Source organism: Dasypus novemcinctus, chromosome 2, assembly GCF_030445035.2.
Source record: "Dasypus novemcinctus isolate mDasNov1 chromosome 2, mDasNov1.1.hap2, whole genome shotgun sequence".
In the NCBI taxonomy this organism is placed as follows: domain Eukaryota; kingdom Metazoa; phylum Chordata; class Mammalia; order Cingulata; family Dasypodidae; genus Dasypus; species Dasypus novemcinctus.
In genome coordinates this window covers 93,147,084-93,173,645 of record NC_080674.1, presented here as the reverse complement: position 1 = coordinate 93,173,645, position 26,562 = coordinate 93,147,084, and the positions used below count along the sequence as shown (strand labels likewise).

Genomic DNA, 26,562 nt, shown 5'->3' with positions numbered 1-26,562 from the left:
TGTAAGCCAGACTGTGGTCTCTTTAACTATTTTCACTTGACAAATACCTAAGGGTGGTAAAGTAGGCCAAAGGATATAAACAATTTTATGATTCTCGAGTACAGTCTGCCAGTGATTTTAAGTGTCCTTAGGAAACCATGTTCTTAATATTTCAAAACAATGATACAGATTTGTATCTACAGAAGTTAGGAGGAGAAGGCGGCTTACTACATTGCATATACTGCTAAACAATTTTCAGACTTAAAACTCTGGAGAAAATGAGAAACCAAAGAGAAATATGCAACAAATTCCAGTACCTAGAGAAACACATGGAACCAAAAGTTATCAAATAAGAATGATTACGTATCAAAACAGCATACAGAACCAGAAATCATTGAGTGTCTTCTAAGGATTTAGCCCATAGTTTACAACAGAAAACCCTATATTCTTATTCTTATGTATCAGAAACTACTATTTATGTTTATTTATTATAATTGATTTAAGTACTATTGCAGTTTAGTAAATGTTGTATATACAGGTAAACATTGTTAAGAAAAGTGTTGCTATTAATAAATTCATATTTTCAAATGATAATATATTTTCATAAAGCTTTGTTAACACTGGAGACAATAAAGGACAAATTCTTTAGACAGATCTTGACATCCCTCAAGTTTAACTGATTCTACAAACTCAATCAAAATAATCAGCTAAAGATAACTAATCATAAAATAAATCAAAATTAGAAGCTGAACATCATTAATTAGGTGGTCTGCGTATGTGCCTTAATTCACAGAGATATACCTTATTCACCTCCTCCCTGATCTGATTAGTAGCATAGGAATCTATAGATAATTGGGCCCATTATGCTTGAATCTGCAAATATATATGCAGAAAGTGTTTTCTCAGAAATTGGATGTTGGTACTGTTCAAGATCATAAAATCAGATCAGGAAATTTATTAAGTTAAAAAGCTAAATCTTTATTCTGCAGAACAAGATTTTAACTATCACTTATAGAATTTGCTTCCCTTTAGCAAAACAATTTTTTAAAAAACTGAAATAACTTAAAAAGTGAATCTAGATGAAGATAAGTCCAAGGAATAAATGCTAGAGCAAGAATTCCTAATATTAGAGATCTGAGAAAGTAAGAAGGAACCAGGAAGAGGCAAACCACCCAGAGAGGGCTGCATGGGAAATAGGGTCCTGAGGAGAAAACTGAGTTTCATGGCAAGAAGGTGAAGGGAAGAGTCTGAGAAAAGGTTGAGATATAGTCTATCTGTTCCACAGGGCACAGTGAAAGGGTTTAGGGAGTTGAGCAGTGAGAGCTGGGCATTGGATTCGAAGATGTATGGAGCACATGTGGATAAGAGTCTCTTTATCCCCAGAGGCCCTGTGCTTCTTGTGGTAACTAGTCAGGGATGAAAAGAGTGATGGGCTTAATGGAGATGTTTTCCAAAAGATATAGTTCTGGTGAAGCTGAAAGTGTTGGGTAGAATGGAGGAGGGGAGCTGGGGGGGAGGAGGGGTGTCTTTCTAGCTATGTAGAGAGTTAGATTAAATGAGATAAGAGTAATGGGCTAGAAGGGGTCCTGGAACACAGTAAGTGTTAGATATATATTTCCGTATTTTCTGACTCCTTTGTCCAGATCTTCTCTCTGCCCTTTAAAAAGTAGAATCAACATGGCTTGGTTTGAGGCCCTCTTCTCTCATGCGACCAAGACTCTTTCTAAACAATTTAATCTCTGCCCACAGTAAGATGACCCTCTGCACTTATGAATCTCCAATTTATATCTGCAGTCTAGAACTCTCCTCAAAGCTCCAACCAGTACCTCTTAATATCTGCACATGGATGATTCAAAGGCATCTGAAATTTAATATATCCCAATCAAACTAATTATCTCTGCCGCCTAAAAGCCTTGGCTTCCTCTGGTGATCACTATAATGATGGGAACACCATTCTTGCATTAATTGCAGAAATTAGGGCTTATCCTTGACATCCCCTCTTTCACCTACCCCCGTATCTAATCTATAATCAAATTCTATGGATTTTACCTGTTAGACATCATTGAATCAATTTACCCTCTACTCCTCTTATTCTCACCAGTATCACTCGCCACTTTCTAAACTCCACTATTCAACATCCCTAGTCTGGAAGATGACATAAGCCTCCGAATTTGTCTTGGGACTTCTACTCTTACTGGCCAGTAAGATTTTTTCCCTATGATAGCAGCCAGAGCACCCTTTTTAAACACACACACAGAGTCTCTCTTTTTCTTTATCTTCTCATCACCCTCTCATAAAAGGTACCCACTACTTCTAGGATAAAGACCATAATCCTTTAAGTCTCTGTCTAGTCTGCCTACTGATTGCATGTTCATCTACTACTTGTACCACTCTTCTCTCACTGCTATGCTGGGGCCACATCAGCCTCTTTCAGGTCTTTCCCTAAAAGCACATGCTAACTCTCATCACCTGACCCCTTTGCACATGCCTACCCTTTGCCTGGAGCGTCCCTCATGCTCAACTCTTTGCCTAATTAACTCCTACTTAAACTATAGGTCACAATTTATGTGATCCTTCCTTAGGATCATTTAAAGCTTTCTGTTTCCTCCTTAGACCAGGTGAAGTCTTCCACATTCTGTGTTATAAGACTACTTTATTGCTTTCCTTCATGGCAATTGAATGTTTGTAACTGGGAACTTATCTGTGATTTTAAACTTAATATCTATTCCCTACTGCATGTTAAACTTCTTCAGAGCAGGCAATATCTGACTTGGTTACCCTTATTTCTTTCAGGGTTTACCACCATGCTTGATATATAATTGGCAGTTAAAAATATCTATTAAATAATAAAGGAGAGAAGGGAGAAGGGAAAGATAAGTTTATATGTCTTTGCAATCTTTTTCATAGTCATTCTTCCTCTTTGATTTAAAGAATTCAGTTACAACCCAATAATCTCTGTCAAGCCATTAACCCGAATAAATATGTGATCCTCACAGGCATGGCTCCAATCTAGTACTTTTAATAACATATTTGACACATTCAAAATAAGAAAGTACTTGAATATTATTTAATGCATAATTTCAGCCTTCAGTGGATCTATAATAAGCCATTCTAAATAATTACCTATAATCTTTTCATACTTCTACAACCTCAGTCAGAGAAACAAAAGAAATAAAGAGACCTCACAATGGGTCCCTTAACAATCCTCTGGCAGAATTTTTCACAAATTCTTTTAGAAAGTGTTCCTATTATATATTTTTTTAAATCTTTAAAGGGAATGCTATAACTTCAATTAATGGTCCATTCAGGCAGCACTCATTGCCATTAAAAACATTCATTAGGCAAATTTTGAATAATAAGTGACTCAAGTACATAGTCCACTTGAAAACTTGAGGTATAAGAAAAGCACAAATGGGTAAAAATGTCACAAAATTAAAGGACAAGTAGACAAAAACCAAATGAATACATGATGAAAGATAATGCAGTCAACTAATATGAATGGAAAGAAAGTCACTGGAGTAGAATGCCAGAGGATAACAGCACAAATTTAGGACCTGTCAGAGTTTGCCAGTGTAAGAGAAGTTATCTACGAAAATGAGCCAAACCTAGACAGGCCCAGGACTCTGACAGCAGAGTGAACCTAGTGTGGAGGCCTGATAGCACTCTAATCATTCAAATAAAAAATGGCAAGAGTCTTGGAGAATGTGGTATGGATGGAGGATTGACATAGGAGGAGTAGGAAACATGGCAACATGAATAAGAGTGAGATAAACAATCTATTTAAAAATCACTGGTCAGTGACAGGAGGGGACTTCATGGTGACAGTACCTAAATATTACAGTATCTGACAGAGAAAGAAGCAGTTGGGCACCCAGCAGAAAAACATCAAGAATAGATTCCCAATCTGAGCCTTCTCTTGACATAGAGGTGCAATGGACACAACCAATCCAATGTCCACATAGAAGAGGTGGCATTGGATTGGGGAAAAGTGGACATGGTGGACGATGGGTATGGGGAAGGGCAGGAAGAGATGAGAGGTGGGGGCGTATTTGGGACGTGGAGCTGCCCTGGATGGCGCCTCGCGGGTGATCACCGGACATCGTGGATCCTCACAGGGCCCACTGGATGGAATGGAGGAGAGTATGGGCCATGATGTGGACCATTGTCTATGAGGTGCAGAGGTGCCCAAAGATGTACTTACCAAATCCAATGGATGTGTCATGATGATGGGAACGAGTGTTGTTGGGGGGTGAGAGGGGGGGTGGGGGGGTGGGGTTGAATGGGACCTCACATATATATTTTTAATGTAATATTATTACAAAGTCAATTAAAAAAAAAAAAAGAATAGATTCCCATATCTGTGCTAATTCGCTACTCTTCTCAATTTCATTTCCTTTTCAGATTTTATTAATTTTCATGAGTTCGATTATCCCCACTCAATAATGTCTCCAAAATCTAAACCTCTATTTCCAATTCTTCCTGATTTCACTTCCACATCTTTAGCCATCTGCAAATGCTTCTACATCATCCCAAACTAAAGACACCTACAACCAAGCTCATCATATTTCCCACTAAAGTCATTCCCCCACATTCTTTCCTAATTTCAATAGTACTCTCCTCCCACTTGCCAAGGTGTGATAACTTTTGCTCGCTACATGTGAACAGTCATGAAGTCCTGACTCATTTTTTTCTAATTTCTCTTGCATATGGTACTTCCTTTCCATTGCTACTGCTGCCACCCAGAACAGAGCCTTTGTCAACTCTTGCCTGGGCAGCTACAAGTTACTACACTCAGTGTATTCTACACATCAACGCTAGGCAGTTTTAAACCATGCCTTTCATCATCACTTGCCATTGAAATGCCTCAAGAATTCCTCTGCCTCAGTAGTGCTCAGAGTGGTCCGGGGTCCTTGAGACCCTTTTTAGGAGGTCTGCAAGGTCAAAACTATATTCATAATATTATAATACTGAAATCTTGCTTTGTCTATTTTACTCTCACTCTTCCATGAGTGCACGGTGGAATTTTTTCCATGGGACACATGACTAATAATATAACAACAACTGAATGCAGATACAGACATGAGAATCCAGATATTTTCCATTAAACCAGACATTAAAGAGATTTGCAAAGATCAAAAACAATGAATGTCGTTCTTCTCACATAGTTTTGGTTTTGGAAAAGTTTATTTTCTACAAACCATATCTTATTTATGTTCACATTTATTGTTGTTACTTTTAAAGGAAATAATAAATGTGTTAAATTTCTCAGGGTTAATTTCTAACACAATAAGTATCATTAGATATAAGGCTCACAAATTAACTTTGAACAGAATGAAAAGTTCCTGACACCAGAATGTTTGAAAACCACTACACTCTCTGAAGCAGAGTTCCAGTCCCTAGGTCTGATGGTCTAAGTTTTCTTCTCTCTGACTTCAGCCTTAGCACAACCACATTCCTAACCAGGTGTTCAGTCCCACTCTGCCAATTGTGCCCCTGATCCCATGAACACTTCTGTCTTTCTCCTTTGCTCACTCCTTGCTCCCTGCGCAATAAGTTTCCAATCAAAATCTTACCAATCTGCCACGGCAAAGCTCATGATCGCCTCTTAACCACTCCAATTTAAAATGATCTTTTCCTTCTCTGAAATCTTCCTCTCAAGGAGCAAATAGTATTGGTAGTATACCTTGAATTTTTACCTCACTAGTTTTTCTTGCTTCTCCAACCAGTGCAAGGAGTTCTTTATAACTTTAAAGCAGTGACTTATAATAATCAATTAGTGTTTGTTGTTTAATTCATACTATAAAGAATCAAGGCAGTAAAACCAGAGACAGAATTCCTATGTCTCAATTTAAAAGAATGACTTTGCTTCATTCAGACTTCACTGCTAAACCACACAGGCTTGGCATCCAAGTTCCTTTCAGCACTTTGTCAGGAAACATGTTGTCCCCGACTGTGCAGCCATCCCTTCACTGCTCCCTTTCAAACTAAAGGGCACCCTAAGAAGCCCACCAGACCAACTGCTCTTTGCTTCTCTTTTTTTATTGTCATCTGCCACCCAAGTGATACTTTACCAACCCTGATTTAATGCTACAGCTTCCACACATAAATCCTTGGGTTCTCACTAATAGACTTTTGTTCCTGAAACCATAGCGATTAAAAACACGGCTAATGTTTCTGAAGTGTGGAGAAAAGTACAGAAAGCCAAGAAAGTTTCAGACTAAAACACGTTTGGGAGAATGAAGGATAATAGCAGAACTCCCACAAGCAATTTCCAGCTCTTCTTTTTATACCCTTAAATGTAAATACTTGCTATGTCCTTATAAATACTTTCATACTTTTAAAATAGGTATTTAAAGTCCCTCATCTTTCGCCAGACAAAGCAAATACATTACCTTTTCCTATTCTTCTATTTTTTCCTATATATATTAGTTATACTGATTACTTTCAAGCAAACTAAAAGTTTGAAAGCATTTACCTATTCCTGAGGCAGGTGTGAAGGAGTGGATCCTGTTAACAGTAGTAAAATTTAGTGATTGAAAATATCTGAAAGAAGTCTGTCCTGTCTCCCAGACGAAAATATTGATTAAATTCTGAACTCCTACAATAACAGAATAAAAGTCAAATTTGAAGGCAAAAGTTTCAGAGAAAATGACACAACTGCATAATAAGACAGTAATAACAACATCAATTTTAATATAAAGAAAAAATGTATATAAAGAAAATACTTACAGAATTCATTTAGTTAAAAAAATACAACTTAGGAGGAAACATTTCAAAAGATTTTTGCACATGGGACATGTATAGCATGTATAGAATAGTGAAATCTCATGTGAAATATCAATACGGGTAATGTTACATATATAAGACTGTTTTTAAAACTGAACAACTGTATGTTAATATCACAAGATGTTAATATCAGGCAAAAACACAACCAAAGCAAAATATGGATAATAGTATCTAGAAATATATTAACAACCTTCCAGCAAAGGTTTTTAAAAAAAGGAATATACTAAGGGGAAGAAACTTAACACAAGGTACTACATATTGCTTTACTCCATCTATACAAAACATAAATACAAATAAACTGGAAAGACAGAAACAGAATAGCAGCTGTGCCCATCAGGGGAAGCATAGATTGAGAGGTGATGAGTTTTTTTTGTTTGTATATTTTTCTGTTTTTTATTATTTATTATTAGAATAATGAAAACACTCTAATAATGATTGAATTGATTGAATGCACAACTATGCATGTTTTACTAATATGTATCAGTAAAATTGATTTGTTTTAAAAAAAATTTTTATATATACCACATAAAGTATACACATGGTTAGCCATTAAACATGATCTGAAGTTAGAGAAAAAACAGCAACAAATGTTTCATTCCGTTTTAAGAAAGCTGAAATTTTACTTGTAAAGTTCTACTAAGCAGTGGTAAGCATATTCGTCTTCAGAGAATATTTTTAAACAAAATACTATTTTTATCATTTGATATTCTTATTTCGTAAGTCTTATCAAAAGTTGCTAAATGCTACTTATGAATACCATAAATTATCCACTGTGCCTCAAGTATATCCATATGAAAAGTTACCTATTTTCAGTCTGGGTGTAGAACCTTCATAGATTATTCTACTTTACCCACCCATCTCAAATTTTATTTTAATATAAATTTAAAGTAGTGTTTCAGAACACCACAAGATTATGGGCATAAAAAATGAAACTTTGTGTTTTTTTTTTTTTTTGGAAACCATTTCTATTTGACTGTCAATACTTGTCACCCATCAATAAACATTTTGTGGGTTAGCTAAAATATTAGTACAAAATCATTTCCATAGAAAACATGCTATATGATTGCTACAACGCTTAATAATAACTATATATATATATTTAATTACAGTATCTCTATTTTCTCACCTGGAAATATATTTTTGGCAAAAATTAAGTAAACGTCATCACCTGAAGTCAAAGCCTCAACTTGTGTTGTCCCACTGACTGGCACTTCTTGAGAGTTAACAAACTCCTTGCCAGACCATCTGAACAAAAGGGAATTGAGCTTGGCATCCACCTGGGAAACAGCTAAGAACACAGAGCCTCCTCTGGTGAACAGGGCCATGCTCAGCACACCTCGGACAGGGAGTTTTTGCTGCAGCTTGAAGCTTCCTCCACTCCATTTGAAGACCTGTAGGAAATGTCCAAACACAAAACCTTTGACCACTACTAATTCAGCACTTGTGAGAATTCAACCAACAACATATGATTATTCTTATGGACCCTTTTACATAGTTAAGAGAATAATTTCATAAACAAGAAAATATCAAAACTTATGCTTTCTCTCTTACTCTCTCCCTCTTTCTCTACACATGAGTGGGTATGTGGTGCACACTCGCACAATGTAGACTGTGTGAAAGAGATGTTATTTGAAAATAAATCAGTTTCCAGTATACTTCTTAGCAGACAGTGGGGCAAAGGGGAGGAAAGAATTAATTAAATTAATTTAAATAGGAGCAATTTAGAACTGAGCAAAAAACTGAAAAAAAAATTCTAATAGTGTATTGTCATTATCTACTAATCAAGAAATAGAATATAAAGAGAAATGCCCAAACATTTTTAGTCTCTTTGAGGGCAGTGCATCAAAAGTTCCAGGGTGAGGGCTCATGTATATAAAATTACAAGAAAATTCAGAATCTACTTGTTTACTCATACTAGTTACTCTTTTTCAGAAAGATTTCTATTTATTCACTCAATACTTGGGAAACTTATATGAGCAATGGATGCAATGGCCTCTTCCCTTATGGAAAAAACAAAGAACAAGCAGATCAATGACTGAATAAATGTATGATTATAAATTTAGACAAGTGCTAATGAAAAATAACAATTAAGATGGTATGATGGGGAAATATGTGTATTTTTGGGAATTCAAGTTAAAAGGAATGATATGGACCAAATTTCTAAGGCAGAGTTTGTCATATTCTGAGTGAAGACTGGTTCAACTAGAAGGAAGTTGGTAGTGCTTACAAAGTGAGGAGAGAGAAGACTAGAGACAATCAGAGAGGTACCTTTCCTTATGACGACCGTATAATTTATTATCCAAAAAAAACCAGCTTATTTTGAAGAATGAAAGAGGTTGATACTAATATTTATATCAGGACAACAACCATACTGAGGTTGTATCTCCTGAACAAATCAGGAGATATGGTTACTATACTTATAATGCTATTACAATAAATCACTTAGAATTTAAGTTGAATTGAATATCACTGAAGAGTTTTAAACTGTAGAGTACCAGAACCCAATTAATATTTTTGAGCATTACTCTAGCTACTCAGTGGGAAGTGGGTATTAGGAGGTCTGAGAAGTCCAGAGACCAGCTGGGCAGTGAGTCCAATAGTGTGACCTGCATTAGGGAGAGAGAAGTAGAGATGGCAAGAACGGTCTGGACTCAAAATACAACTCAAAGATGTAATCTAAAGGACAATGATAAATTGATGTGAGTAAATAAATAGGAGTATCAAGCATGATATATCCCAGGATTCTAGCCTGAACAAGTGCAATTAGGAAGTTGCTATTCCCTGAGGTGAAGCGACATTTTCATAGCAAACAGCACAAGTTCAATTTAGGGTGTGTTTTATTAGATATCTGTGGTATTTCCAAGTGGCGAGGTTAATAGGTAGTTAGATATTTCAGTCTGGAATACAGAAGAAAGGCTACAGATATAATATGGAAGGCATGAGCCTATAGCTGATATGAAAGCCACAGGATTGAAAAAATAACCAAGAATGAGTGACAAGAGTGAAAAAAGAAATTTGAACTAAAACTCAACCCTGAAAAACTCCAACATATCTAAGTTCAGATAAAGAAGGAAGAGCTAGCAGTAAAGTCTAAAAAGGATGACACAAAGAGAAAGAAAATCTCTGTGGTATAATGGAAACCAAGAGAGATGGGAGGAAGAGAAAGCTGTTACTTGGTGGGTACAGAGTGTTTGTGAATTTTAGAAATTCTGAAGAAAAATATAAGTGATAAGGAGTGGATGTGGCACAAGCAGTTAAGTGTCTACCTCCCATGGGAGGGGTTCAGTTCCTAGTGCCTGCTAAAGAAAACAAACAAAAATACAAACAATGAGCATACAACAAGCAAAAACAATAAGCAAACAACAATCAAACAGATGAGCAAGCCAACTCAGAGGAGCCGGTGTGGCTCAGTGGTTGAGCGCTGTCCTCCCGCATATGAGGTCTAGGGTTCAATCTCCAGTTTGATACCTCAAAAAAAAAAAAAAAAAAAAAAAAAGTGATAGTTTAAAATTTGAGGATAAGGGATAAGGTGGTAAGATAAAGTGATAAAAATATCCACTGGATTTGGCAATTCAGTCATCACTGGAGACAGTGAGGAAGCAAAGACAAAGCAAGCAGACAATTTCTTTAAGCTGACTTACAATAGAGTGGAGAAAAGAAATGAAACAGTAACTAGAAGGGGAATAACGAGTCTTGGAGGAATTTCTTTTAAGCTTGGTGATACTAGATCATTTATGCTAACTATAGTAATCCAAAATAAAGAAAGATAGTAATAATGGCAAAAATGGAGAAGATAAGAAAACCATCTGAAGGCAAGAAGGGCATCTAAAGAAGGGAACTGTCTTTTTTCCATGAATAGATACTTCCTCCATCACAATAGGAGGTTTCAGGTAGTTTTCTGAAATTGGAGCTGGGAAGATCAGTGATCTACTGGTAGTCTAGTAACTTTCATTTCAACAAGGGCATTAGCTGAAAGTGAGATGATTAGAAGTAGGTACTAGAGTTTGAGGAGTAACCAAAAATCATAAATAAAGCATTACTGGTATTACAAGTTTACTAGAGAAATGTATGACTGATTGCTAGTGTGATGCTAAATGTCCATTTGGCAATGTTAATCATGAATTTTTATTGAAACCATCCGTCCAGTTGCATGATTTTCCTCCATGATGATTTCTAGTTTAATTAAATTCTAACTACCTGCTCATGTTTATTTTTACACGTGCCCTCAAAAGCAATATAACATTCATAACTCTATTGTTTAAAATTTAACTGACTAATCAATATCAGCATTCTGTTTTACTGCTTTCCCACAATCAAATTATGGTTTTCCTTTATACTAGCTCTATAGACCATATCTTTGATAGTTTCAATTATAATATTAAAAAGAAAAACATTTCATTTTAAAAGAATCAAACCTGAGTTAATTCCGAATCATCTCTTTGACTTGCAATAATTAAATAATCTTGACTGTCTGAAGTAAAGTACTTTACTTGAGAACTTTCTGATATAATTATAGTTTGTACCTGCAAGGAAGACAAAACAATAGGAATAAAAATCTAAAAAGATACATTAATAGTATGAATTAGTATTTGATGTTCAAGACCTGAAAAATCATCTCATCCGTACGTATGCATACCTAGGTGCCATTTTAAGAAAGACAAAAATATCCCTGGAAAGGTAATTTGCTGAAATATGTACCAATTCTACAGAAACAAAAGTCTTTTTTCACATTAACAAAGTATTATCTTCCATTTCAATCCTACAAATCTGAGTTTTCTTTTAAATAAAGCAAGCTACAATTTTTTAAATGATGCATTTTTTTTTTACCAGGAATAATTTGAATCCTGATGTGAATGTATACACATGGTTCACAGAAGACTTTTCCTGGTTTGCTTCCTCATGAGTAATCACAAAGTAAGGGGAAAGACCAAGATTAAAGGTCTCACAAGATTTAGCATTGTCTATATTTAAATCCTGTGAAAAGAAGAATATCAGTAAATCATGATGCATCCAAAATTTACATGGATATTTTATTTTGTCTACCATAAAATAAGTGATGTTTACCTCAACTGGAATAAAAATTCCTTGCCATCGGTAAACAGTCAAAAATCCCATAGGCAATTTCCTTAACATTATAGCATATATTGAATCTTCCACAGTAAAGAAACACCAGCCAGAAGCTGACTGATCCAAAAAACTTTGAAATATGGAAAACACAACATCCATTCCCCCTGAAAAAAAAAATGAATCATGATTTACTAGTGGATAAAAACTTCTAAACCTTATCTATTCCAAGTTTCTTGTTTCAATAGTGAGACCAGTAGGTCTGTAACTATAAACAAAAGTCTTTTCATAAATGATGTATGTGTGGGAAGTAGATGTGGCACAAGTGATAAGGCCTCCTCCTGCCATATGGGAGAACCCGGGTTCGATCCCTGGTGAAAAAGAAGAGAAAGTGTGCCTGTGTGGAGAGCCAGAGCCTGCGTGGCGAGCCGAGTGCCTGCACGGTGAGCCGAGTGCCCATGTGGGTGCCCATGCAGCGAGCCGAGTGCCCACATGAGTGCCCACAAGGCGAGCCAAGTGCCCACGTGGCAAGCCAAGTGCCCGTGTGGTGAGCCAAGTGCCTGTGCAAGTCCCATGCGATGAGTGAAGTTCCCACGCAGTGAGCTGAGTGCCCATGTGGGTGCCCATGTGGTGAGCCGAGTGCCCAGGTGGTGAGTTGTGTGTCTGTGCAAGTGCCCACGTGGTGAGCAGAGTGCCCACGCACTTGGCTGCGTGGCGAGCCAAATGCCTGCATGGTGAACCAAGTGCCTGTGTGAGTGCCCACATAGTGAGCCAGTGCCCATGCGGGGAGCCAATGCCTGCACAAGTGAGTCACACAGCATGACGATGATACAACAAAAGAGAGATGAAGGGGAGAGTCAAGGTGAAGTGCAGCAGAAACCAGGAACTGAGGTGGCACAATTGACAGCGAACCCCTCTCCACATCAGAGGTCCCTAAGATCGAATCCCAGTGAATTCTAGAGGAGAAAGACGAGAAAACAAAAAGAGAAATAGATAAAGAAGAACACACAGCAAATGGACACAGACAGCAAAAACAGCAGGGTGGGGCAGGGACGGGAAAGAAAAAAATTATGTATGTGTGTATGAGAGAGACAGAGTCAGAGATGAGATAGAACAAATAAAAAATAACAATTTTAAAACACAAGAAAAATTGCTAATACTTTGCTCTATACCCACAAAGACTTTACCATAGATATATAAAAATAAATATTAAATGTTTATTTTGAAGAGAGTATGTTGGATATGATTATTACTGACTGATAAAATTGATGAAAATATAACAGAAATTTTAAAATAATAAATATCTTCTGCAGAAACATGCCTAATGACAGGGTTTAAAAACTCATGCTCTTAATTTGAAAGTAAGCCCATCCAATGATTTTTCCTTTACATTTTACATATTCAGTGAAAGGCCAAGCAGACTCACACACTTCAAATGGCTGTCCAAGTCTTATCAACCTGCTACATAACTGGTATAAGACCTGAAATTTTGTACTACCAAAAAAAAAAAAATCTGCATAACGAATGTAACTATGAAAAGCTACCATGTTCTATTATCATGACTCTTTCCCAAAGAAAGTAAGTTCTCTTTTTAAACTTTATCTAACGGGGTTAACATGAGGCAGCAAGGACAAATGTCAAGGTCATTTTTAGATGAACAATTCAAAAAATCATAATGTCAGTGCCTTAAATATAATATTCATTAGCAATTTCCTTTTGAAGAAATTCAATATTTTAAAATTCCTATTTTGCCACCTTTTGAAAATGAAGATATGCCACAGTTTTTCATTAAGTGCCCTCGATGGTCCTGACTACATGGGCAAATGCTTCCCTTACCATAACTAGTTCAAGAGGCAGAATGAAGAGAAGGTAAGGACTGATGACATTTAAGAGCCTCCAAAAAATACTCCCACCAGAACAGGCAAGCACCCAAACAATGAGAGAACTCTGAATTATAAATCGTAATCTTCCCTTACTGGATTCCCATCTCCCCCTACTTTCTTGAAAACTTAACCACTATTAAATACCCCCTTTCTCTTCTGAATATTCAATCTTTCCCTCTCTAGTAAGTCTTTTCCATTAGTATTTAAAGATGCTCAGGTCTCTCTCAACTAAAACAAACAACCTCTGAACACTATAGTCCCTCAACCAACCTCTCTAGGTCCTACCTTCCTAGATAGTCTTCTTGCAATAGTTGCCTACATTTAAAGTCTCCATTTTTTCACCTCCACTCAAATTATTTTTTATTGCCCATTCCTACATACAAACTGCTCTTTCTATGGTCATTAATGCCTTCTATATTTCTAAGGACAGTAAATATTTTTCAGTTCTCCTATTTCTGGACTTCCCAGCAGCCACAGGCAGTTTACCACTCCTTTTTTTAAAACATTCTATATTCTTCACAAAATAAAAAGGTAGCTAAGCTGAATTCCTGATGTCAGCTTGTACACCAGTTATCAGTTATAATAAATAGACCCATTTTCATTAAATTAAAAAAAAATTCTTCCATTCATGTCTCCAATTCTGTATTCTCCTGGGCTTCCCAGGAGGTCTTCAAAATCTCTTTTGCTAGGTCATCTTTTTCTCATTAGCCATTCAACATGAGCCTTCTAGTACTCAGTTCAAGGTCCTCTTCTATCAACGGTCTCTCTTTCTAGGTTATTACACCAATTTACATAACTTTAAATACAATATACATGCTAAAAAATTCCCAAATTTATCTCTCAGGAGAGACCTCTCCTTTGAGGTCTAGAAAAGCTTCCTCTCAAAGGTGACTCAAATTCAAAAAGTGTTCAACTCCATTTATTTTATGCCCCTCACCAAAATAACACCTAGTCCTCTTCCAATATTCCCTTTCTCAGTTAATGGCACAATTCTCTATCCAACTGCAAAGAAGAAAGCTAGGTGTCTTCTATGGTACTTCCCTCTCCCTCACCTTCAGATTCAACCCATCACCTAGTCCAAGAGACCACAATCTTTTGCCTTTGCACTTTTCTCCTTGAATCCATCTTATCCTTCCATACCAACCCATTCTCTACATGGCACCCAAAATAATATCTTCCAAATGCTAATGTGATCATACCACCCACACATACACATTGAAATCCTCCTCTACGGCTAAGGTAATCAAAGGCTTTTCGTCACTCATAAGATAAAGACCAAAATCCATAACATTTTCTTCAAATTCTTAAATGATCTGCTTCTACCTAGCTTACCCCTCCTTCATTATTTCTTTACCTACTCTTCTCTCTTAAGCTCTTCCTGTTGATAAAGAAGAGCCTCATGACTCTTCCTTAAGCCTCATGACTTCTAACTAGACTGCTTCCTACTCTGACCTGCATGTTCCTCCAATCCAGTTCTGTATTTGCATTATAAATCCCTACTCATCATTAGGTCTTAGTTCTAACATCGACATCCAGGCAAACAATCCCTTATGTTCTCATAGCATCTAGAACTTCCACCATTAAAACACTTAATAGAATTAAATTACACATTGATTTTTGCTTATTTGACTTATTTCTGTCAGCCTCTAAATTCTAAACTCCATGGTCTCAGTAATATGCTTAAACAAATGACAGGTACTCAATAAATATTTGTGGATGTAAGAAAAGAATTAGATGTCTGTTCTCCATTTTAACAGACCTATAAGATATAAGTCATCGGGAAAAAGTAAGCCTTTTATATACAATCTTTTTTGGTTATAGAATTTTGCTCTCATAAGAAACTAAACGTACTCATGCCAAAGGCTGATTCAGATATCGTCTCCCACTCCACACTCACAGTTAAATCAATGCCATTAGCACGTGACACATTTAAATACACAGTCCTGTTAGCTTCTTCGATGGCTACAGAGGTGTCTCTAGAAGAAACAAATGGATTGTGGAAAGAAAAAAAAGCATAATTTCTATTTATTTAAAATATACATCACATTGTTAGCATATATTTGATAATTATTTACATTTATACAAGCCAACGTAAATATACAAATTTATAGCTCAGATTCAACTCTAGAGCTCAAAAATATTGACTGATGAGATTTTTTAAAAAATCAATGCAAATGCAACACTTTAAACTATGATCATAAGAAAATACTGAAAATCAGGAACTTCACAGTATATAATTTTAAAAAATAAAACTTTATCACTGCTAAGTTTCTTCTCCCATAAATAAGAAACATTTTGCAGGAAAAAAATGAGTCAGGAAATTTTCAACATTTTATTGAAACTGGGTCTACTGGAATATTTCTAAAATATAAAAAAATTAAAATTAGCTCCCAGATGAAATTTTAAAACTACAGTCATGTTAATACATGTTTGAAGTCATTCATTTGGTTTTAGCAGCTAAAGATATTCTATATTATTTTCTTACTTTTTATTATTATCAAAAATACAAAATAGCGCAAATCTTTGCCTAAAATTGTGAACTCTTAGAAAATAAGAATGCTAATCACACCATTATACAGAACATATTTAGATGCTTGATGCTCCCTGTTAGGGAATAAAGTCTCTCTGGCTCTATCTTCTATAGTTCAATTCAAAAGTCCCCTTTAAAATAATCAGAAATCAATTTCCTTCTGCATTTTCTCTATGCCAAAACAAGTTCCTACTTAGCTTAAGAAATAATAATTTTGGAAGCAGATGTGGCTCAAGTAGTTGAGTATCCACCTCCCACATGGGAGGTCCTGGGTTCAGTTCCCGATGCCTCCTGAAAAAAAACAAATAAACAACAAGCAAAACAAACAAAAAACCAACTCAGGGAAGCCAGTGTGGCTCAGTGGTTGAATGCCAATTTCCCACAAGGTCCTGGGTTCAATCCCCAGGCCTATGTACCTCAAGCAAAAAAAAAAAAAAAAAAGAAACAATTTTCTTAGAAATAACCTATACCTGTTTTCAACTGCCGAGATACTGAATAACCCCAGAGGGGCCTGGTTTTGCAAAATTGTTATCAGGGTCTGAACAGGTGCCCCTAGTCTAGCACCGCCAGTTGGATTAAACAAAGTACAAACAAAATGCTCATCCATTTCTGGTATCGAGTCTAACATGGCAGATATGTGTAGGGCCTGAAAACAAAATAAAAAAATAAAGCTATTAGAGTATTTTTGCAACATATACACAGAGATTTGCTAGACATTTTTTTTTACAATTCATGATAGCACATGTTTGTTGTACTATTAAGTCCATGATTTAACTTAGGGTTCTCTTGCAGTGTAGTGTAGATCCATGGCTTTTTAAAAAAATTTTATTTTGTTATCATTATATACAATCTAGTATTTTCCCTTTTAATCACCTTGGGATATATAGTTCAGTGCTGTTAATTGCTTTCACAATGTGATGCTACCAATGCTAAACATTTTTGTCAATAAAATAATGTTTTGGAAAATGGCAACTCTTTTTTTAATACAGATCCTATAATGTGATAGGAACAACTGTTCAAAGTTACTACTTTCAGAATTTTAATACTATGATCTATTGCATGGAAATCTCTAAACTACAAATATTTACGGAACTTAAAAATCACATAAATTATAATAATTAAAATGTATCTCTTCATTTCAGCTAGCCCTGGCTTCATAACTTCATTAATTTTATTCTAGACTAGGTTTCACTTCAAAAGCTATTCCAGCCAAAGCAGCCGCAACTAGAAACAACCCAAATGTTCTGCAGCAGAATGCATAAGCATATAGTGGTCTATCCAACGAACTGCTATTCAACAATAAATAAGAGTCAATTATAGATACATGCAACCATATAGATCTCAAAAATTATGATGAGTGAAAGAAGCCAGACAAAACGAATACATAATGTATGATTCTATTATATGAAGTCAAGAAAAAACAAAATGAGTCTTCCATGATTGAAATCATGAAGTCCTTCGCTTTGGGCAAGGCAAGGAGGCTATTAACTGAAAAGAGACAAGAGAACCTTCTGAGATGATGGTAATGTCCACTATCTTTATCCATGTGGTAATTACCTAAGTGTATACATATCTCCAAAGTCACTGAATCATACACTTAAGATTTGCACATTTTACTGTTTATATACTTAGGATTTGCTCATTTTACTGTTTACATCCACATAATTTGCTCTAACATTTAATTTGCTCAATGAACTGAAAAGTCTTTAAACAAACTGTGGAGAAAAGAGTCCTCTTAGAAGATAACAAATGTAAAGCAATTGCAAATTCACAAAATACTTTAAATTTAAATTTTTATATCTATATCAAAATTTAAGTGTAAAATGTCCTTAAACAAATAAACTAAAGTTTCTAAACTTCCAAGAAGATTTTTTTAAATTGGACAGGCAAATGAATATACATTCACAAATCTATTGAAGTTTATACAAACAGGTCATTAAGAAAACTGATTTTGGATGAAATGGCTTTCAATATATTATTTCAGAGTTATTACATCTTATACAGTTGGTTTAAAATCATAGCAAAGCTAATGCAACCAGCTATTTTATACTTAAATGGTGCTTTAAAAAGTAAAGTTTAGTAACAGTGAAAGAAAATTGTTAATATATAGATTTAAAATGTAGAAATTAAATTTCTATGAGTAGGAATCACATTTATATTAATCTCAAATCCAGCAATTTTTCTCCAATTGTGTCTTCAGCTATTGCCTCAGCTGGAGTATTTTCTCCTTCCTAACATCTAGGTGCTCCTCTAAGAGAAAATAATTCTTTTGTAAGTATTAAAGATAATCTTTCATCTTCATTAAAATTCATACCATACCTTGAATTGCACACCTTCTTCTAAAACAATATAGCCTCTGGAAGGGGTCAGATCCTTAGACTCAGTTGAAGAATTCACTTCTGTCACAATGAACTGAATTGTCACAGTCCCAAACAGTCCTTGTGCAGGTTCCCGAACAATGTACAATACTGCAACACTCTCTTGTACATAGAGAGCTGTTGGTTCTCTTAGGAAAAAGTGCTCACTGTTGTTAAATGATAGAACTCCAGGGCCATCATCATTAGCAAGGATGGTAATGAACACTGTCAAAATAAAAATATTAAAGCAATAAATCAAAATAATATGGGTTACAAGCACTGGAAGAGCTTGATATTTTATTGGAAACTAGACCAATTCTCCTCTAGATCACTTTATAAATGAGAAAATTTTAGAAAACATTTAATAAAATTCTATATTCACTCCTAATATAAAAATACTCAGAAATCTTAGAATAAAAGATAGGTTTCTCAACCTATAAAGTGATATCTATCAGAAGTTAATAGCAAATATCAATCTTAATTTTGAAGCATTAGATTCATTACTATTAAAAACAGGAATAAAACAATGACGCCTGTGATCATTACTATGATTCAGAATTTTTCTGAAGGTATCAGCTAAGGAACAGGTATAAAAATAATGGAAAGGAAGAGTCAGAACTGTCATTATTTTTAGATGACATTACCTACTTAGAAAATGCAAAAGAAACATTATTAGAACTATTATAAGAGCTCAGAAAAATAGACTAACAATCAAGAGCTATCTTCTTACTACCAATAATAGTATAATAATAACAATTGCAATAACAGCTAATGCCATTAAGCATGTACTAACTGCTTAAACTCTATTACTAATTTAGTTCTTACAACACCCTATGAGGTTAATTCTATTAATATCCCTACTTCACAGAGGTGAAAAGTGAAGCACAGACAGGTAATTGCTGAGATTCACAAGCTAGGAATTGGCAGGCTAGTAAACAAACCCAGGCAGTCTGCTTCAGCAGACTCTTATAATACCTCTATATACCAACTATGGCCAATGAGGTAATGTAATACAAAATGTACCTCATTCACAATACCAACAATGCCTAGGAATTATTCTAAAGTATATAAAATCTTTATTTAAAAAGTAGGGGAGCAGATGTAGCTCAGTGGTTGAGCACCTGCTCCCCATGTAAGAGGTCCTGCGTTCAATCCTTTGTACCTCAAAAAAAAAAGGATAAATTTTAAAGCCCAACTGTGGCAGATGCTACTGGTGCCCCACACATATCCTCTTGGCCCAAGTGCAGCAGTTCCTATTTTCCTAATGGTCTCTGCACTCTCTCTGCCTGAAGACAGCATCAGCCCATGCGGGAGTCAAGCCAGAACTGCTGGAGACTCAACAAACAAGAGTGACAGGCAAACAATGAGAGATGGAAGTCAGTGTCTAGGAAGAACCCCAACAGGACTGAGTTCCAGCTGCCCATCTAGAACCTGCTCTTTACCGTATCTTCTATCAACTTTTCTCTCTTCTATATCTCACTTCCCTATTTTCTTCCTATTCCTCCATAGATCATATCTCACAAACAAGCTACTGACATCCAAATCCTGGGACAAAAGTTCACCTTGGAGGGAAGAGAAACTGAGGCAATGATTTAGAAGATCTAAATAAATAGAGAGGCATATCATATTTCTAACTAGGAAAACTCAACATTGAACTATAATTTCAATTCGATTCCAATCAAAAGAAATGCTTAATGGAACTCAATTTGTATTAATTATATCTTGTGCAACCAGAGAATAAGACAAAAAGGGGGGGGGGGGACAGGAAATGACAACCCATCCATAGGAAGAGGAAATAAATCCAGAAAAATTAACCAAGACCAGAATGTGGACATTGTGAACAAAGCCTTTAAAACATCATCTTAAAACTTCTCAAGGAGATAAAGAAAACTACACAGAAAGAACTAAAAGGTGTCAGGAAAAGAACGAATGAGCAATAGGAGAATCTTGGAGAAGAGACAGGAATTTAAGAAAGAAAAAAAAAAGAACCAGAACTACTGGCATTGAAGACCAGCTGAAATGAAAAGTACCCAGGAGTGTTTCAAGAACAGATTGGAGCTGGCAAAAATAAAGAATCAGTGACTCAAACCCAGGACATCTGAAATCAGTCAAGCTTAGAGGCAGAAAGGAAAAAAATTACTAAAAGCGAAAATAGCCTAGGACACATCTAGGACACCATCAATCATGCCAATATACACATTATGGGAGACCCAGAAGGAGAAAAAGACAGAAAGGAACAGAAAGAATATTAGAAGACATACTGACAGAGAACTTCCCAAACTTAGCAAGAGATATGGATATGCACATCTGAGAACCCAGGGAATACCAAAAAGGGTGAACATGAAGAAAAACACACCCCATTATATATTAATCACACCATCAAATGCAAAAGACAAGGAGAGAGTTCTGAAAGTTGTATGAGAAAAACAATGTGTTACATACCACAGAGTCCCAAAAAGATAAAGGGCTGATTTCTCATCAGAAACCATGGAGGCAAGAAGGCAGTAGGTTGAAATACTTCAAGTACTGAAAGAAAACAACTGCCAACCAAGAATTTTAAATCACGCAAGACTCTTCAAAAAATAAGGGCAAGATTAGATAAACAAAATCTGAAGGAGTTGATCATCACTAGAGGAGCCCTACAAGCAATGCTAAAAAGTTCTTCAGACTGAAAGGAAAGGATATTAGACAGTGGTTCAAACCATCATAAAAATAAAATAACAAAAAATTTTAAATTTATCAAAACAACATAAAGAAATAAAGACCTGTGGTAAACGTAAACATTTGGGTAATTATAAATGGCAGTATTATTGTAGTCTACTTTTTAGTTCCTACAGGTGCTAAAATGAAATGCATCCGAAGTAATAATAAATCTGTGGTTTTGGACACAGTGTATAAAGATATAAATGGTAACAAGCACAGAAAAAGACAGGCAGACCGAGGGGTACAGGAACAGTATAAGTAGCATTATATGCTATTGAAGTTAAGTTGGTATCAAACTAAATATGATTTCTAAATTTTAACCCCATGATTACTACAAAGAAAAGAAAAGAAAAGCATATCCAGGTAGAAAAGAGAAGAAAGAGAAGGCGCTCAATATGGTATAACACAAAAAAAACAAATAAATATAAAACTTAGTATCAATGGAAGACCTAAGGAACAAAAAAAGCATAAGACATATAAAGGCTAAATAGCAAAATGGCAAAAAAAGTCCTGCATTATCAGTAGTGCCTTTAAATGTATATGTATTAAACTGTCCAGTCAAAAGACAGAGATTGGCAGTATGGGTAACAAAATCATGACACAACTATATGCTTTCTGTAAGAGATTCATTTAATCCAAAGATATTAATAGGTTGAAAGTGAAAAGGTGGAAAAAATATATACCATGAAATTAGTAATCAAAAGTGAAAAGGTGGAAAAAATATATACCATGAAATTATTAACCAAAAGAGAGCTGGGGTAGCTATATTAATATCTAATACAATAGACTTAAAGTCAAAAACAGATATAAGGTATAAAGAACATCATTATATAATGATAAAGGGGACAATTCAACAAGATGCAACAAATATAAACATATATGCGCCTAACAGCTGAGCCACAAAATATATGAAGCAAATTCTGACAAATCTGGAGGGAGAAATTCACAGTTCTACATTAACAGTAGAAAAGTTCATTATACCACTTTCAATAATGGATAGAACATTAAGTCAGAAGATCAATAGGGTAATACAAGACTTGAACAATACTCTAAACCAGCTAGACCTAACAGACATATATAGAATACTTCACCCAACAAAAACAGAATACACATTCTTCATGAGTGCACATAGACTATTCTACAGAATAGACTGCATTTACAAAAAAGTCTCAATAAATTAAAAAATATTGAAATGATATATTATACTCTAACCACAACAGAATGAAGTTAGAACTCAAGAAGAGAGGGAGAAATGGAAAATTCACAAATATGTGGAAATTAAACCACCGCCACCACCAATGGGTTGAAGAGGAAATCCAAAGGGAAATTAGGAACTATCTTGAGCTGAAAATACCAAAACTTCCGAGATGCAACAAAGGCAGTTCTGAGAAGAAAATTTATAGCTATAAATGCTTACTTTTAAAAATAAAGTCCAGAACCAGATGGCTTCACAAGAGAATTCTACCAAACGTTTAGAGAAGAATTCATACCAATCCTGTTTAAACTCTTCCAAAAAATTAAAAAGGCGGGAAAGTTATCCTACATATTTTATGAAGCCAACATTGCTCTAATACCAAAGCCAGATAAAGACACTATAAGAAAAGAAAAGTACAGACCAATCTCTCTAATGAATGTAGATGTAAAAATTTTGGACAAAATATTTGCAAACTGAATCCAACAGTATATAAAAACAATTATACATCATGGTCAATTGGGTTTTATTCCTGATATGAAGGGAGATTCAACATAGAAAAATCAATTAACATAATAAACCACAGTATCAAATCAAAGGGAATAAAAAACACATGATAATTTTGATGAGTACAGAAAAGGCACGCAACAAAATTCAGCACCCTTGACTGATAAAAAAAATATTTTTAAAATTCCTCAATATAATGGCCATACATAAAAAACACATAGCAAACATCATAGGCAATGGAAAAAAGTCGAAGGCTTTCCCTCTATGATTGGGAAAAAGACAAGGATGCCCACTGTCACCACTATTATTCAACATTGTTCTAGAAATTCTGGCTAGAGCAATTAGACAAGAAAAAATAATAATAAAAAGCACCCAAATAGGAAAGAGGAAGTAAAATTTTCACTATTCTCAGATGACATGATCCTATACGTAGAAAATCCCAAAATATCTATGACAAAGCTACTTGAGGTAATAAGCAAGCTCAGCCAACTGTCAGGACACAAGACAATAGGTAAAAATCAGTATTGAACAATCTGAGGAGGAAAATCAGGAAAAAAATTCTATTTGCAATAGCAACAAAAAGTCTCAAATACTAAGCAGTCAATTTAAGCAAAGATGTACAGGACCTATATTTAGAAAACAACAAAATGTTTGTAAAAGAAATCAAAGAAGACCTAAACAAATGGAAAGACATTCCATGGTCATGAATTGAAAGACTACAGGTTGTGAAGATGTCAATCTTACCTGTATTAGTCAGCCAAAGGGGTGATGATGCAAAATACCAGAAATCTGCTGGGTGTTATAAAGGGTATTTATTTGGGGTAAGATCTTACAGTTACCAGGCCATAAAGCATAAGTTAGTTCTCTCACCAAAGTCTATTTCTGCATGTTGGAGCAAGATGGCTGCTGATGTCTGTAAGAGTTCAGGCTTTCTGGGTTCCTCTGGGCTCAGCGCCTCTGTTTGCTCCACAAATCAACTGTAGACTATGAGGTTCTCTAGGCTTTGCCTCTCTCCACAAGGTCAGTTGTAGACTATCAGCGAATGGCTCTGTCTCTTTCTCCAGGGCTCCAGCTTAAGTCTTCAGCATCAAACTCCAACATCAAAACTCCAACATCAGAAACCCCTCAATTCCGTCCTTTGCCATGCCTTTAATCTAATTGGGCCCTAATGACGTGGCCCAATTAAAGACCTAATCATAACTCAATCAGGCCCATGTAGGGATGAGATTGCAAACATAATCCAATATCTATTTTTGGAATTCATGACCATATCAAACTGCGACAGTACCCAAACTGATTTATAGATTCAATGCAATACCAATCAAAATTTCAAAACCTACTGAAATACAAAAGACAATTACCAACTTTATTTGGAAGTGAAAGGAGTTCCAAAGAGACAAAAATGTCCTAAAAGAAAAAAGAGGGAAGTCAGAGGACTCATGCTCACAGAACTTGAAGCTTATTACAAGACACAGTGGTCAAAACAGCCTGGTATTGGCATAAAGATAGACGCATTAATCAATGGAATCAAACTGAGAGTCAGAAAACGACCCTCACCTCTATGGTCAACTAATTTTGATACACTACCAAGTCCACTCATCTGGGATAGAACAGTCTCTTCAATAAATGGTACTGGGAGAACTGGACATCCATAAGCAAAACAAAGAAGCAGGACCCCTATCTCACACCCTATACAGGAATCAACTCAAAATGGATGAAAGACCTAACCAAAAGCCAGGACCATAAAACTCCTAGAAGGTAACATAGGGAAACATCTACAAGACCTTGTAGTAGGTGAGAGTCTCTTAAATCTTAAGCCCAAAGCACGAGCAACAAAAGAAAAAGTAGATAATGGAACCGCCTCAAAATTAAACACTTCTGCACCTCAAAGGACTCTATGAAGAGAATAAAAAGCCTGCCTACTCAATGGGAGAAAATATTTGGAAATCATACAAGGTCTAATATCCATGATAAATAAAGAGATCCTATAACTCAACAGTAAAAAGACAAATGACTCAATTAAAAAATGAACAAAAGCCACAAAAAGACAATTTTCTAAAGAAGAAATACAATGGAAAAAAAAACATGAAAAAAAACCACTCAGCATCACTGACAATGAAGAAAATGCACATCAAAGGTACAATGAGATATGATTTCACACCTACCAGAATGACCATTATTAATAAAATGTAAAACTAAAAGTGTTGGAGAGAATGTGGAGAGAGATAAATGCTTATTCACTGTTGATGGGAATGTAAAATGCTACAGCCACTGTGGAAGTCTGTTGGGCATTCCTAAGAAAGTTAGATAAAGATCTACTGTGTAACCCAACAATACTGCTACTAGGTATATAGCAGAAGAACTGAGAGCAGTGACACAAACAGAAATCTGCACACCAATGTTCATAGGGACTTTATTCATAATTGCCAAAAGTTGGAAACAACCCAGGTATCCATCAACGGATGATCAGATAAACAAACTGTGATATATATATAACACAATGGAATATTATACAGGTGTAAGAAGAAACAAAGTCATGAAGAATATGACAACGTGGATGAACCTGGAGGACATTATGTTGAGTGAAGCAAGCAAGGCATAAAAGGGCAAATATTGTGTAATTTCACTATTATGAACTAAATATAATGAACAAACTCATGGAGTTAATAGCGAGAATGTAAGTCGCCAGAGAAAAGAATGTGGTTAGAGAATGGAAAGCTGAGGTTTAATTTGTGCAGAATTGGTAAAAAGTTGTTGGTAAACATTTGGAGATGAATAGAAATGATGAAAACATAGCATTAGATTTGTAATTAGTAACACTAACATGTGGGTATTATAGTGGTTTGGTTTTTGTTGGCTATTTTCTGGAGTAATGAAAATGTTCTAATATTGACTAAATTGATGAATGCACAACTATGTGATTATACCAAATGCCACTGATTGTACACTTTAGATAAACTGTATCGTTTATGAACAAAAATATATCATAGGGTGGGTTGGGGGGAAAATACCCCAAATGTAAGATAGAGACTATCATTAGTAATAATACTTTTACAATGCTTTTTCACAATTCGTTACAAATGTTTCACAACTATGTAAGGTGTTTGTGGTGGGGTGATGTATGGGACCCTGTATGATGTTATGCATATTTGTTTTTGATTACTGTTTTGATTACTGATTTATTGTTTTGTAAGTTCACAACTATTACTATATGATTATTGTTGATGTATGTTTGCGTATGGATTATATACTTCAATAAATTGATTTTAAAATGAAAAAAAGGGAGTAGATGTAGCTGAAGCAGTTGAGTGCCCGCCTCCCAAATGGTAGGTCCTGGGTTCAGTTCTGATGCCTCCTAAAGAAGACAAACAAACAACGAGCAGACAACAAGTAGACATTGAGCAAAAACAATGAGCACAAAATGAAAAAAACAACAACAACAAGCAGACAATGAGCAAAACAAACAAGCAAAAACAAAAAAAAATGAGCAAGGAGTGGATGTGGCTCAAGCAGTTAAGCACCTGCCTCCCACATGGGAGGTCTGGGATTGGTTCCCAGTGT

General features: G+C 35.4%; 1 protein-coding gene across 1 annotated transcript in view; it reads right to left on the bottom strand.

Annotated features, from left to right (window-relative positions):
• The window catches only part of ADGRV1 (adhesion G protein-coupled receptor V1), a 685,020-nt gene that overhangs the window by 502,878 nt on the left and 155,580 nt on the right, over positions 1-26,562 (bottom strand). Inside the window, exons 43-50 of the mRNA XM_058276109.1 lie at positions 18,562-18,824; positions 16,713-16,888; positions 15,564-15,688; positions 11,830-11,996; positions 11,593-11,739; positions 11,181-11,288; positions 7,892-8,156; positions 6,455-6,577 (exon numbers count right to left, since the gene is read on the bottom strand). Of these exons, the coding sequence (XP_058132092.1) occupies positions 6,455-6,577; positions 7,892-8,156; positions 11,181-11,288; positions 11,593-11,739; positions 11,830-11,996; positions 15,564-15,688; positions 16,713-16,888; positions 18,562-18,824 (1,374 nt within the window). The remainder of the gene's footprint in view (positions 1-6,454; positions 6,578-7,891; positions 8,157-11,180; positions 11,289-11,592; positions 11,740-11,829; positions 11,997-15,563; positions 15,689-16,712; positions 16,889-18,561; positions 18,825-26,562) is intronic.